Source organism: Sphaeramia orbicularis, chromosome 13 (genome assembly GCF_902148855.1).
Source record: "Sphaeramia orbicularis chromosome 13, fSphaOr1.1, whole genome shotgun sequence".
In the NCBI taxonomy this organism is placed as follows: domain Eukaryota; kingdom Metazoa; phylum Chordata; class Actinopteri; order Kurtiformes; family Apogonidae; genus Sphaeramia; species Sphaeramia orbicularis.
Genome location: NC_043969.1, coordinates 9,994,755 through 10,009,802, shown reverse-complemented (window position 1 = coordinate 10,009,802; position 15,048 = coordinate 9,994,755). Strand labels below are relative to the sequence as shown.

The 15,048-nt window shown below is 39.9% G+C and overlaps 1 protein-coding gene across 1 annotated transcript; it reads left to right on the top strand.

Moving 5' to 3' along the window:
* LOC115431730 (zinc finger FYVE domain-containing protein 1) lies at positions 1-14,254 on the top strand. Its single transcript, XM_030152360.1, has 12 exons — positions 1-222; positions 4,014-4,295; positions 7,199-7,421; positions 7,488-7,705; positions 7,835-7,941; positions 9,643-9,751; positions 9,875-9,972; positions 10,052-10,169; positions 10,999-11,169; positions 11,304-11,496; positions 11,657-11,755; positions 12,710-14,254. Exons 1-12 carry the CDS (start codon positions 100-102, stop codon positions 12,940-12,942), a joined length of 1,974 nt encoding a protein of 657 aa, XP_030008220.1. The 5' UTR covers positions 1-99; the 3' UTR covers positions 12,943-14,254.
* The last annotated feature ends 794 nt before the right edge of the window (positions 14,255-15,048 follow it).

Genomic DNA, 15,048 nt, shown 5'->3' with positions numbered 1-15,048 from the left:
GTGTCCACGCGCTGTTGTTGTGATTGACAGACAGAAGTCATGTTGAACTTTCGCTTCACTGTTCGTCGTCTCAAACATGCTTTAAGTACTTAAACAGCGATGTCCGATATACTGATGAAAGAAATGGAGAGTATATCGATCAGTCCAGTAAAGCCGGAGGAGCGTCCAGCGTCAGAAGGCTCTGGGAGCTTCCTACTGGTGGATGAACAAGAAAACCTGCAGGTAAAGTTAGCTAAACGGAGCTAGTGGCTGCTAACAGCTTACGTTAGCTAACTTGCTAGGCTAAGAAGACACATAGATGTCTAAAGAAGCATTAAAACGATTCTCTTCTTGCTGACGCTAATACTGCTGACTCATAAGACAACGGGGATGTAAAGATAAAGTCCGGTTAGGATTTATAGCTTGTGGTGTCTCTCCACTGTGTGCTAATGACTGTAACAAATAAAAGCTATACCTGTAGCGCTCACCCTGTTTGGCCTAGAGGGATGTTGTGACTAACAAGTCTTTATATCTCAGTAACATTAAACATTAGATTTAATTATGTACAGGCAGGCAAAGCCGAAAACAGGCTTCTCATTGGGAAATTCCCTGGTGAGTCACACAGCACAGCTGAGCCACAGGGAGTCACCGTTTCATTGTATTGTTGTTGCACAAGTCCAAAGTGCAGGCGGTAATAATGGTTTTAGTCCTTATCTATTTAGCCTCTTTACACGACTGACATACGGAGAGCAGCCTGATATGTGAGATGGTAAATATCTCAGATAGTGTCAAGCATCTTCCAAAGCGTTTATCATGGCTGACTAAAATAGTATTAATATGAACTGTAACTTACTCGTCCAATTGTTTCTTTGTGAAGAAGTAAAGAGGACTTGTATTTGTCCCAGATGGATAAGTAATGAGAAGTAGCAGTAATGCTCTGACATTAAAAAGTCAATAAAAAATATTAGGACAAATATTATTATATAGATGGAGATGAAGTCAGAAAAGGTAGAAGTAAACCATTAAAATGCTGTTAGAATTTAAATAATGCGGTTGGATGTCTAGCTAATATTAGTGCAGTAGCTGGGGACAAGGAGGGCAGGATTTTCTCTCGGTTTTTGGAGGATTTAAGTGCTATCTGGGTTTTAGCAGTTTACCTAATTGTTTGGAGGACTTCAGAGCATTGATGGGGGAAGAAAATTGCATGTTTTAGACAAAAACAAAAGAAGGTATTTTGATCCTTATAGTAGTAGGGACTAGGGATGCAAATTATCGATTAATTCATTAATCATTAGTTGGTTGACCTTATTGATCGATTAACGATTTATTGATAAGCGGCCATTTTCCTGAGAACCTGAATTTCTTTTTCAATACGGTATATAAGAATAAAAACTAAATATTGTTTATATACGTCAAGAAAAATGCATCATATTCCTTAATGATTGATTTATTGAACCATTGGATACAGTCAGTGTTTCCTGTGGAATTCATCTGTTGATGTGGCGGTGTGTAATGGGGGGGTGCGTTTCGCCGGTAGGTGGGTGGGTGCACGCGCGTGCGTTTCGTCGGTGGTGACCATGGTGGTGGTGGTGGGGAGTTACTCGGCCGCGCGCGCAGAACGGCCGGGGGTTGCGTGCCTGTTGGTTGGTAACCGCGCGCATGCGTTTGTCACTTTCCGTCCTACTTACAATACTATGGGGGTATGGGGCGGTGCAGTCCATGCCCCCGCAGAAGTGAAAGTGAAACTTTTCACTCATTTATCTTTTCCCTACCTCCTGAATCTTTGCAAATGCATTACATACCTGTGGCCCGAATCAGGAGCCTGGAGGATGTTTTCAACTTCTGTCTCACTGACCGTGGACTAGACCAACCTCCAGGGAAAAGGCTCCGATACAGACCCCGCATTTGTGCGTGTATTTATTCGGGGGTGCACCGCTCCCACAAACAGTCGGGCCGGTCTGTGTTTGGGTCCACCATGTCCATAAAGACATTCTAACTCATCAACGCCGTGGTCAGGTTCGATGACCGGCTATCCCAGCTGTGGCGTCACAGCACGGTCAAACCGGCAGCCTTTGGACAGGTGTGGACAGGTGGACAAGGGCAGTTAACCAACAATTAATAATTTAACTGAGCAAATTCTTATCGACAATAAATCGTTAGTTGATTAATTGTTTACATCCTAAGTGGGGACAAGTCTAGAGTTAGATTTAGTCACTGGATATTTGTAGTAGAAACCAGAAGAAAAGGACTGTAATTGTAGGTGCATAGGGTGGGTGCTGTTAGTCTTTGTCAGTCCTGACTATTGTTTAAAGCCAGTGAGCTTGAATCACCTAAGAAGGAAGCAGAAGCCTTTGCCATGCTTTGTAGACAGTGTTGGGAAAACCACAAGAGAGAAACGAATTAAAGGAAAAATATGATGGGATTGATCTCCTCTGGGATGACAACGGTTCTTTTTTAGGGTGTTTGGGATCAGTGAATACTCTGAGTATGTAAATGGTATGAATCATTTGCTCTGGTTGTGACTGTCACTAGATGGCAACCTAACTGAAAGGCTTTGGGAGATTAGATGACAACATTGTACACAACACACCATCATCAAAACACTTAGAGGTTGAAGAAATATCTTTTGGAAGAATGGTGTTTTATCCCTTGAGAAGAGTTTTACATTGCCAATTCCTATACACTGCAAGTTGAACAAAATGATGATCAAATTGATAAAGTTATGATGCCAAATTAAAGCAAAATATAATACAGAAAAGTGCCCACTTCACAGGTAATTAGGCCTGTAACGGTACACAAAATTTTCGGTTCAGTACGTTTTTGGTTTTGAAAGCCACTGTTTGTTTTTTGGGGTTTTTTTTCAGTTCGGTACGGGAAGAAAGAATACCCCTCAAAATGTCTTTAATGCATTTATTATGAATTTTTGAACATTTTTCCCCAATTTTTGGCGACAATAGAATATAGAAAAACAGGAGTAATATAATTCTGCTGCTATAAATCAAATAATAAATAAAATATTGCTAAACGTATTTTAAACATTAGTATTGCACTTTTCCCTGAAAGGTAGTTTTGAACAAACAACAAAAATCAAATCACAGTTCTGTCAGTTCACATTCAGCATAAAAATTAAAAAAAAAAATCCACATGAAGTGCAACATTGGGGGGGGGGCACAGTTATATATATATACGTGGGGGTGCAGTCCATAACTAATGTAACTAACACTGGCGTGAAACAAAAATGAAACTTTACATACTTTCAACGTCCAACTCCCAGGTTCTATTCCTCCATTATACATATACAGCGTGTGTGTGTGAGAGACAGACAGACAGACAGACAGACAGAGCTAGTGTAAGTGTTTGAGAACTACTGTGCATAGGCAGCAAACAACGTTCGTCTTATCAAGGTCTCTTTCCCCGTTGTTTTCTTTGACCCGAACCTGAAGTGATCCCAAACAGGACTGTAATCATGGCAGAGGGTCTTCAGTCTCTTCCTTCCAGGTTGACATCATATTTGTTGTTTTTTTAATAACAGCTGCTATTTTGTATTTTGGGTCAATGTGCGCTCCTGCAATATGTCCGTGTGGAACTTGCGCAGATTTAAAGTTCCACTTTGAATGACGTCTTTCGTTCCTTTTTCTTTTTCTCAACATACTGTGCCATTTCAGTACAGCTGTGTACCGAACCGAACAGGTGCGTACCGAAACGGTTTGGTTCGATATGTGTACCGTTACAGGCTTACAGGTAATACATAAAACAAACCAAAAAAAGCTGTCAGCTTCTTTTTGCTTACAATGCTCATCAGTTGAAGAAGGTTAAATAACAGTGGGGTAGCAATGGCAACATATCAATTAATTTTTATTCCTTTTTTTATGTTCCTACATTAGTAGTTTCAGTAGATTACAAAAATGGCAAAAGGTTGTTTCACTATTTGAGTGACTATGCAAATGTGGTTGTAGTTGAGCTGGTGCTGTTTGTGTATAACTGGTCTCCTCCTTGCTGTCCCCATGGCCCCTTTCCTTGACTTCTTCCTCAAGGTCCGTGATGAGTCAGAGTTTGTGGACAAACTAGGCTGTGGGGAAGTGGCAGGGGTCAAAGTTCTCTCCATCTTTGGCAACACAGGCGATGGCAAGTCTCACACCCTCAATCACATCTTGTTCAGCGGTAAGACTGTCTTTTACACCTCCAAGTCTCCAAGCTCCTGCACCGTGGGAGTGTGGGCTGCATATGACCCCACTCTCAGTCTGGTCGCCTTGGATACCGAAGGCCTGTTGGGAGCTGCAGCCAATCAAAACCAAAGAATGCGGCTTCTCTTGAAGGTAATTTCAGTAGTGGGTTGTTGGCTTTGTGTTAAATAATTGATCGTTTATTTTGTGAACAAAATAGCATGCTACAGATCACATAACCTACATTTAATTGCATTCAGTTGACTTCTTTTAGTGGTGAGAAATAGTACTGTGCTAGATTATGCCCGTGACTAGTGGGATTTGTCATCAGCAGTGCATGAATTAATGAAACTCCAGAGTGAATTTCAGTGTTTATGAGCTGTTTTATGTTCAAGTGGTAACAAAAGAGGAGTCTGTGCACTGTAAAAGTCCAAGTAGGTAATTTAATTATCTTTTTAGAACATTGTCTTAATGGTAGGCAGCATTCCATTCTATACAGTCTTCTTCAAGCAGCAGTGTTACCCCACATGATTCTGAGAAGTGCTATGAAGTCAGAACAAGGCTGAGAAGGGGGGTCATTAGGTGCTGAATGTCCAGGTGTAGATGTGTGACGAGGAGTTCAGGGACACCAGGACAGAGACCCATTCAAAATAAAATGAAGCTCTGAAAGGATAAGTTCAGGTTTTTGTACTGCTATACCTCCTAAAAAAACTCCTCCCAAAAAATATCAGTATCACTTTTAAGTGTATACTATATTTGGAATATTTTCTCTGCTTTGCTTTGCCATCATACTGCCCTTTCCCACTGGGACCTGAAGGCCTGAATTGCTCTTCAGATCAGCCAGACTCACCCCAACAATAACTGTTATCCTACAGCCCCCTCCATCACCCCCTGATATTATTATGTGACTTTGGTGTTTTGATTCATTTGTTCAGATCCAAACTGACAAATAACATAGTCAGTTGAGGCAGCTTTAAATTGTGTTCAGCTCTGTTGGGGTTAACTAACCTGGTGGCTCTAAACTGATATAATAAGCTCAGTTCCCCGTTGGCAAAATTAACAACTTAAGACTCCAACTTAAGGACAGCGGACAGCCCCCCCCCCCCCCTTAAAAAACCCCATTATCATCACTTAAAACTTTTATAAATAATTTATTTAAGACAAACATAATGTTGCCTTATCTAATGGCTTGGGTCCCAGCCGGATTCCCTGTGCTTAGTGTTTTTTCTTTGCCCTCTCTTCTCCTGTTCTCCTCCTCCTACTTCTGACTGTTTAATAAACAGGCAACAAGTGTTCTGTTCTTTTCCATCACTAACATCGCGCAGTTAACGTTGGGAACATTTAAATATTACACTTGCCATGGTACTCATCAATATCACTTCAATTCCGCTGGACTTGAGGACATGAAGTCACGATAAAAAAAGAATATTGAACCTCTCCATTATCTTATGTCACCTGACTCTCTCCTTCGGGTTCCTTCCTCTTCCTTTGAAAATATTTTAATATTGGCTTACTCATCTGAAAATGCAACATTATGCATGCATTACAGAAAACTACCTGACATCGTCCTGTTTTTCGAAACGTAACTGTGATGTCGTCTGAAACAACACGTGAAGGTGAAACTTTCTGTCATTAACATTAAATGTTACTGTCACTAACATTGACTTTGACATTAGGGATATTTTCACAGGCTTGAGCAAAATATTCGTTAAACTTATTTTTGCTTAGATACATTTCTCTCTCCCTTTACTCCGCTCTGTCTCCTCTTTGTCGCCACTTTCAAGTGAGCTGCAGTAGAGCCGGACAAGAAGTTGAGACTCCAGTGTTTGTTTTTCAAAGTTAAGTTATGTGCAGAGCAGTGTCACATTTCATGAGTACAATTTCACACTCTTATTATGGTCCGTAAATGTGTGCAAATGTAGACTTTATGTTTATATGGATCCATTCATACAATATAATTTACATCTGTAACATCTGAAAAAAAGATGATAATTCTGAAGGCATGGCGGCTTTTATTTCGGCGTGGCGGTGCGCCACGATCAATTACATGTAGCAGAAACCGTGGGAGGGTCACATATACAGAACGATAATGATTTTTTTCTATATATAAATTTCATAACATAGAACAAACTAAAACATTTGACTGTACATCAGTATCAATGTAGAAAGGCTCAAAATTATTTTAAAACAAGTAATACATATGTTCACATTTTTACAGATTTGTAGGTGTTTTATCACCAGAATGTATGTGTTTTAATCACAGTTACATCAGGTTGAGCTGTTCACAGCTCAAAAAACACTTTTCAGTGTTTAATATCACTCAAAACGGAACATTTGTCTCATACCTGTATATTGATTCCTAGGTAGTCACATTTCCTCTTTTATTCTCAGAAACTTTTCTCCAAAGCTCTTTGTGTCACTTTCATAAAGCAGGTTAGAAGTTTGGGAGTTATCCTAGAATGCCCCAAGTCATGAGTTTGGTGTCATTTCAAGCTTATTTGCTATAAATAAGTGTTACATTTTTGCCTCCTCATATGCTTGTACTGCAATCTGTAAGCCAGCCGTATACTTTCACATCTAGGGCTGTTATAATCATGATATTTTAGGTGCCTATTGATTGCCATTTACATTTTCACAATTAAAGATTTATCTTTTTCTGTTCATTGTATGCCACAATTATAGGTTATCAGTTTGATAATAATTCATACATTTTTGGTTCCTTTTTAGGCTTTGTAAACAAACACTGTACAGAGCAGATCTGACAAGAATAATAATTCAAATAGTCAATGCAAAGATCATTTCTGAAAGACACAAGAAATAATGATAATGGCATGTATCAATAATTCACATAAACAATGTGCAATCTGAAAACAGTGGAAAATTATATTCAAGCAGTGCATTAAAAACACAACAGTAATGCGAAATGATTCCTAATAGCTGAAGTAATCGCAGTCAGGAAAATATGTAATAATCCTGACAATCCTGTGGGCATCAGTGTGTGATTTCTATACGTGTCCTCCTCTTTTAGCGCCACATGCCGCTCTTCTCTCTTTCAGGTGCTGGCTGTATCTGATATTGTGGTGTATCGTACTCGGGCAGAGCGCCTCCACAATGACATGTTCCACTTCCTGAGCAGTGCCTCAGGGGCCTACCTCAAGCACTTCACACCGGAGCTGAGGGCCCTTTCCAGCCGCTGTGGTCTAGACGTGCCTCTCTCCTGTCTGGGGCCAGCTGTCATCGTGTTCCAGGAGACGACACACACACAGTTACTGGGTCACGGTAAGGAGAGGGGAATACACTAAACTGAAACATAATGGTCTCTGTTTGACAGGCTCTCTGTTTTAGACTCCAAGGTGGCTGGCCATGCTGATACTTTGCTCCAGAGACGTTTTCATGACCTGAACCTGGGGACTGAGGCCTTTAGTTCGGTACAGTATGTCGGCACCCAGACCATCACACCCCCCACTAACTACAAGGTGCTGATGGAGGCTGTGACGCAGCATGTGAGGAACACTCACACACGTTCCCCTCGGCATCCTGGAATAGTTTTTCATGCTCTGGAAGTAAGTGGTGGAGTTTTCATCTAATATAAACCCAGAAGGAAACCAAAAGATAGAGAAACCTTGTGCATTGCTGATGTTACTCTCACCGTCTTTTGTGTTCGCATCTTGTTTCTGTCTTCATTTCTCTAGGCCTTGAGTGAGCGTTTCTGTGGAGAATTGTCTGATGAAAAGATGACCCTGTACTCATTCTTCCCTGATGAGTATTTCACCTGCACTGCAGTTTGTCTCAGCTGCAAGTAAGTCATCATTGACATCTTCGAGCATACACTCTTTTCTTTGCTTACAAATTTTATAATGTTAAAATAGATTATTCTAAAGAATTCAGTTGAACCCCTCAGTTATTGTAGGAGATTAATATGTACAAACCCCTGTCATAACCAACCACAGCTGCGTTTTCCAAAGAATGTGGTTGTTAATTAGTCTGCATGATACATAGATTGTGAAGGTATTGTGGCCTAAATGGATTTTCCATCTTTCACATTGGTCGTGTGACCTTCGTTTCCACTTTTTTTATGGAAATAGCTTGACAAAAAGCAGATTTCTGGAGTTACCAGAGGGCAGTGACTTTCTTGTAGATCCCTTTATTTCTGTTATGTGCTGGACATTGTTTAGAAATAGTAATTTTGTAAGTGTACGTATGTTCTGTAAGACTTGATTTTTTTGTTTGAGGTTAGAGGCTCTTCCTGTTGTGCCGAATTCTACTCCGGCATATCGTCCGTGCCCCCCCCCCATCACAAATTTGTTTTCAGGGGGCAGCAGGTACTCAATGATAAGTTGACGGGAGCTCACTTTCACTTCTCACTGCTTTATCTACAGAGTTATATAACCTACCACATCCTCCACATACAGGTCCGTCGTGTTACCTATAGAAGTATGCCCCCACCTGCCCGCCCGCCCCTGTCCAAAGAAAAATTTTTCAGGCATGGGGGGCAACCAGCAGGCTGATGATGCCATTAGTGGGGCTTGGTTCAAAAAAGATTGAGAAACCCTGGTGTGGACTGAAGGCTGAGGGTTTTCAAGTGTGGCCACATTATGTTTCTCCTTTCTGATTGTCGGGTATGAACTTAATTGTGAATTATTCAACCTCTTAACACCATCATAGCTGTGTAGCAATTAAGTAATTAATAATATTATAAGATATTGCAGTTATGCTTTTTATCTGTTTAATATTAAGGAATGTGCAGACTGTAAGGTATATAAAACTTTCAAAAGTTAAATCTTAAATACACAACACATAAAATATATAACAATAAAAACAAATACTGCCGAAAACGAAATCACCCGTGGCTGGGGATGCAGTTTTCGGCAGGGAGCTGAATTTGGTACCAGATACTCCCGAAAACTGTATCCCCCATCAGAATTATCTTGCAAAGCCAAAGGAGTGCAATGACTTTAGCAGCTCACATTTGGAGCTATTCTGGTGTGACTGTGAATTTGGTACACAGTGTCCTCTTCATGGCTGACTTAGGAAGGGGGAGCTGTTTTCGGCACCTGCTGCACAATGCAGTTTTCGACAGGTAGTAGAATTCGGCACAACACTTCCTTGTTTTTCTGAATCTCTTAATACATATTAATATGTATGTGTAGGCCTTCATTTGCAGATGCAAATACGACTAGGCCCATGAATAGACCTCCTGATATAAGTGGAGATTGTTCTTTTTTAAAGCAGAAATCGGTTGTTTTTCTCGTATATGTTATAATGTCTCCCAAGTGACATACAAAGCGTAATGTGTTTTCAACATTGTGTAAGGAGGAAAGGGAAAGCATGTTGCACTCTTTAAGAAACAAATGTAGGGGAAAGTCTGGATGAAATAACAGTTGGAAACGTTTCAGTCCTGGTTCAGTGCACTGACTGCACTGAATAGCTTAGAGACCTGTAGAGGCTCCGAAATCCGTCATGGTTGTCTGATGCAGATGGTTTTCTGCTCTATCTGTAGTATTCGCTGTAAAAATGGAATGAACCATTTGCGAGACAGGCTCCCCCACATGGCAGATGGGCTGTGCCAGTACGCCCACCAGTTCAACAACAAGGTCCTTATCTGTAAGGTAAGACTGGGGTCTAAGTTTGTGACTTTACATCTTTTATTTGTGCTTTCTTACACAACAATAAGTGTTTTCTAATAAGTGTGTTCTCTATTGTTGTATTATTGTGGTTTACTGTATCTGTAGCGATGCTATGAAGGAGGGAAAGAGGTAATTGTTGTACCCAAGACATCAGCTTCCAGTGACAACCCATGGTTTGGTTTAGCCAAGTACGCCTGGTCAGGGTAGGTAAACACACATGCACATCCATACAGCTCATGCTTAACATTCAACCAACCGTCACATCTCCTACCTCCCTCTCAGTTATGTGTTGGAGTGTGCTAGCTGTGGTGTAATCTACCGCAGCAGACAGTACTGGGTGGGAAACCAGGACCCTGAGAGCAGTGTGGTGCGATCTGAAGTGAAGCATGTCTGGGAGGGGGTGAGTACCTCCTACCTTATACTTTCTCAGACATCTTAAATGCTTTGCATGCCACCTAAGAATACCTGGATTGTAAAAAATCTTAAGATTCTACTTCTAAATTGAATCAAAATCTTAAACTGTAACCAAAAATTTCACAGCCCACTCGTATGTGCAGACAAATGGCAAATTAAAGCAAAAACCCACATAAATCTTCATAAATCAGGCCAAAATGTGCCATATGTGTTTGATTGGGTTGAGATCTGGTGACTACAAAGGCTATAGCATGTGTGTGTCAGAAATCCTGGATGAAAAATGAGGTTGTTCTCTTCTACCTAGTGCTCCAGTGTTAAGATAAGCATACTTTGCAAAAGATCACCAATTCATCATTACCATTAAGAACATTCTCAAAACTAGATGGAGAAACACAGCAGAAATCTCTTATTGCACTCATCTCACATGTGAACCTTTCACCATTTGGATAGCAGGTTGACCAAATTCATAGCAAACATATGCTATAGATATTAAAAAAAAAAAAAAAACATTCTACGTTACCTTAAAGAATAAAAATATCCTTTGTTATTTTGATTCAGCTTTTTTTAGAGTGAACCCAAAGCAGCAAATAACAAGTCCATATTTTTAACTTGCAACATTTACTATTTTGCAGCAGCACTGTCATTGATGTATTTGCAGATTAAATCATAGATATTTGATACCAGTTGGCCAGTTAGCTTTTAAGGACATTTTTAGTCACAGTTATTAACATTTTTCCACCCATCTCTCTGTCCTTTGTACCTTTCGACTGTAAAACCAGTAGCATCATTACCATTTTTCTATCCTTTTCTTTCAGACGGACACATTTCTCACCAACCACCAGAACGCTGCTCAGCGTGTCTTGGATGGAATGAATTATGTGATCCAGTCAGTGTCCGAGTACAGCACCGGTCCCACCAAAGCTGTTGCTGCATGGCTCACTGACCAAGTCGCACCCCCGTACTGGAGACCCAACATTGAAATCACTGTAAGAATAAACAGAAAAACTGAAATAAAACGAACACGGCAGCAAAGTTAAAGATACCAGAACTTCAGGAAAAATTGAAGAGAAAGTGCTATTTAGAATAAACAGTGAAATTGTGTAATTATTGATCTCCTCAGGCCTGCCATGGGTGCCAGAAGGTGTTTGAGGAGGCAGAGAGGAAGCACCACTGTCGTTCTTGTGGCGAGGGTTTCTGTCATCCATGCTCCAGCCACAGGATGCCTGTGCCAGAGAGGGGGTGGGGCAGCAGTCCTGTCCGGGTGTGTAAGGCCTGTTACCGCCAGGGAGGCCCATCTGACTCCAATAGTCAGGGTGAGGCAGCCAATCAGTGAAGTCTGAGTATCATGAAAAGTCATGGTGCTTTTATATTGAAGGATATCATTTTGTCTGTAGTTTTTTTTATTTTATTTTATCTTTTCATTTTGTACTCTGCTTTGCCCTCATAAACACACCCCTGCTCTTCTCTTTGTAGTGTGTAAGGTGGAGCCTCGGGGTCTGATAGCTCGCAGGGTGACAGAGGTGGCCCAGTCTACACTGGACATGGTCACCACAGCCGTGGATTACCCACTCTGTGAGTACAGCTGCATTTTCCTGACTCATATATCACTTGTTCTGCAAATGGTTGCACTTATTTATCTGTGGATCATGTGTCATCTGAACAATCAGATGTTTGTTGAAGATACTTTGCTATTTTTTTTAATTGAAGATTACTCAATTGCTCATTTTACAGCACAGTCATATGACTTATGCTATAATCTGTAGTGAATTGGAGCTTTGCTGAGGGTCCAAATGTTTTTTTTTGTTGGTTTTTTTTTTGCAGGGACTTTTTCTCCTGAATTTTAGGGTTTAAAATGTCTTACACAATTCTGTCTTAAAATGTTTTTATAGTTTTATAGTAATGTACCACAAAGCAACTGCTTCTACCAGTGAGTAGATGTAACATCTAGAAACTTATGTAACTTATTGTGTCATGCTGTACCAACACAAGATATGATATCCTCCTGAGACCCAGTAAGTAGAGGTTTTGGCTTTTTTACATTAAATAATTGCCTTGATTGGAAACAACATGAATCAACAGTTTTTTTTCAAATACTTTTTGTCCCTTGCAGAGGACAGTAATGCATTGCTGGGTGGATCTGGTTTGTTGAGCTAAGTTTTTCTTAAGAAAACAGGCCCAGTAAAAACACAAACTACTTCAGGGTTTCCATACAGTTGTGGTATCAGTACATGAACAAAACATTGGTTTTGAATTACCAGTTACATTGTAGTAAACACAGTGGAAATTATAACTAAGAATCATTTCTGTCACATACCTTTTTTATAAACGCACATGGAGACGGCTGTCAAAATTATGTATCAACTTTTTCCAAATTATTTCAATATAACGTTAATATGATAATTATGATAGGCCTAACCCTGGGTTGAGCATGTTGATTTTATTATTTAATTATAAACATACAGAAAACTTGCAATACAACTTAAAAAAAAAGTATTAAAATATTTATTTCTCTGTCCACAACTCAAGGTTTTGTGAAGGATGTGGCTCGACCAGACTACTGGATCCCGGATCAGGACATCACCCAGTGCCACGAGTGCTCCAAAGCGTTCACCCCGGTGATGTCCAAGCACCACTGCAGGGCCTGTGGACAGGGTGTGTGCGGTCCCTGCTCTACACATATGAAGCCTGTACCCTCCCGAGGCTGGGACCACCCAGTCCGAGTTTGTGACAGCTGCCACGCCCGCACAGACGCCCTGTGACCTCTCCCACTCAGAGGGCTTCTTTAAGTGCGCTCAGTCTTCCTCAGACGGTCCACAATAAACACTGTGAATCCTGACACTGCTGCTCCGAGTGAACAAAGCAGATCAGCTACAGAGCACTAGACGACAGAACTGGAATCAGATTCTCTGGAGTGAACTAAATTCACTGAGTTCAGTTTAAAGTTCATCAAAGATGTGTTTTCCACCTACCAACAGAACCTACACAACAGCGATGGTTCTCTTTCTAGAATCTACCGTACAGCGCCACTAACTGGACAAATGGAAAGGTGGACCCTTGTTTTTATGTATTCGGTAAAAATGTAAAAAATATATATATCTCTCTACTTCCTTCAATTTTTATTAACAGCATCAGAGCCTTGACTCTTATCTGCACTGAGGTTTGTTCCTTCCTGTTCCTTGAATCCTGTTTGCACACCCCTGCCGCCACCTGCCTGTAGTTTAATGGACAGATCTGTTGGCTAAAGCACCAGGGGAAAAAGTAAAAGGGATGACCTGTAAGGGTGTAGATTTCTAACCCTTTTTTTTTTTTAATAAGCCATCAAAACCACTTGCACTGTCTTAGAATTCAAAGCTTGAGAAAGACAAGGGTGACATTTATGAGGAGGCTGCAGACTGGGGGGTCAGAGGTACGTTGTGCATTATTTTGTGAGAATATGTGCTGTGCCTTATGGGAATATGGATTCCTCTTTCTAGAGCTCCTGAGCTTTGTTTTCAGATACCCCACAATATGTTCAAGGGGATTATTTGTGCCTAATTACAGCCTCACTCCTCTACCTTTCACTGCATTTCTACAGGACAGTGACGCATTTGAAAATAAAATTTGTAGCATATCATATAGACATTCCAATGTATAGAAATACCCATGTAATGATGAAGACATACTGTACTTCTCAGAGGTTATTATGAATCATGCCCTCTCTCTTTAGTCACTGATGCTTCAGAAAACTCTGCATACTAAGTCATACTCTGAACAATTAATACAACTGGATAGTTCAGTTTTTTATGCAAAATAAACATTGAATTACTTGTCCTTTAACATGTAAATTATACAAGCAGTTATGGGAAATGTCTCTGTATTAAACATACATGCATTAATACTGTTTTCCTTCTGTCAATGAATAACCAGTTGAGATTTAAGGATGTTTACTAATGAAATCTAGTAAGTGACAATCTTGATTTGTTTCCTTCTGAAATCAGACCCAAATAAAGAAGACTTTTCAGGCTACATGTGTATTAGTTTTTGTAAAAGTACCTCAAAGACTCTTTTCCATGAATTTGTCAACCAACTGAATCCTAATGATTTCATATCATTGTTTGCTGTTTCTGTTTCAACTTGTGCTAATTAAAAACACCAGTTTATTGGAGTTTTCAGGGACACTGTACAATGCCCCCTATTTCAACTGTACGGTTACAACCACAAATCATTCAAAGCATCATATGATATTATTTATATTGAGTTAAAACTAATAGTAGTTATTACATTATCTTTATATATAATTGATTTTCTTGTTTTAATTTTGAGTTTTACAATACATCCCAAGAAGTTAGGACACTTGAGCATTTACCACTTTGTACTGGAACAAGATATTTTATAGATCTGATATTTTTACAACTTCTCATTTATCAGAAAGTGATGGTATTTAGATGCTACTTTATTACAATAGTCTATGCAGTTCAATGCAAAGAGAAAATGGAGGTACTGTTATTTCTAGACTTGTGCTCTATTTTTGAAGTAAAAAATAATCTAGGAAAATGTTTGATTCTTAGTTTTTTCTTTACACATTTTTGCATATGCGTTTATGTGCTATAGTCTACAGAGTATAGACGGGAACCCTCAGGAGCTTCAGTCAACAGCCTTGTTACCCTGAAGGTGTGGAGTGTTATTTCCTCTAACTGAGCTTAACTACACTAAATTAGTTGCGATTAAATTGTAGATCTGAGAAAAACAGTTGTGATCGAAATGAAGGGAGAGGGGGGCACAATTATGTAGCACTTCAGTTAGTTTCTGAGAAGCTGATTTTCAGAGTTTACCCTCAGCGTTGTGCTAGTTAGACCCTATAGGCACCTTAAAATAAAAGCAAATAT

Excerpts from the sequence above, each read along its gene's own strand:
- LOC115431730 (XM_030152360.1), top strand. The coding sequence starts at position 100 with ATGTCCGATATACTGATGAAAGAAATGGAGAGTATATCGATCAGTCCA. Across the intron at positions 11,170-11,303 it reads GACCCAACATTGAAATCACT|GCCTGCCATGGGTGCCAGAA; the intron begins GTAAGAATAAAC and ends TGATCTCCTCAG. Across the intron at positions 11,756-12,709 it reads AGCCGTGGATTACCCACTCT|GTTTTGTGAAGGATGTGGCT; the intron begins GTGAGTACAGCT and ends CCACAACTCAAG.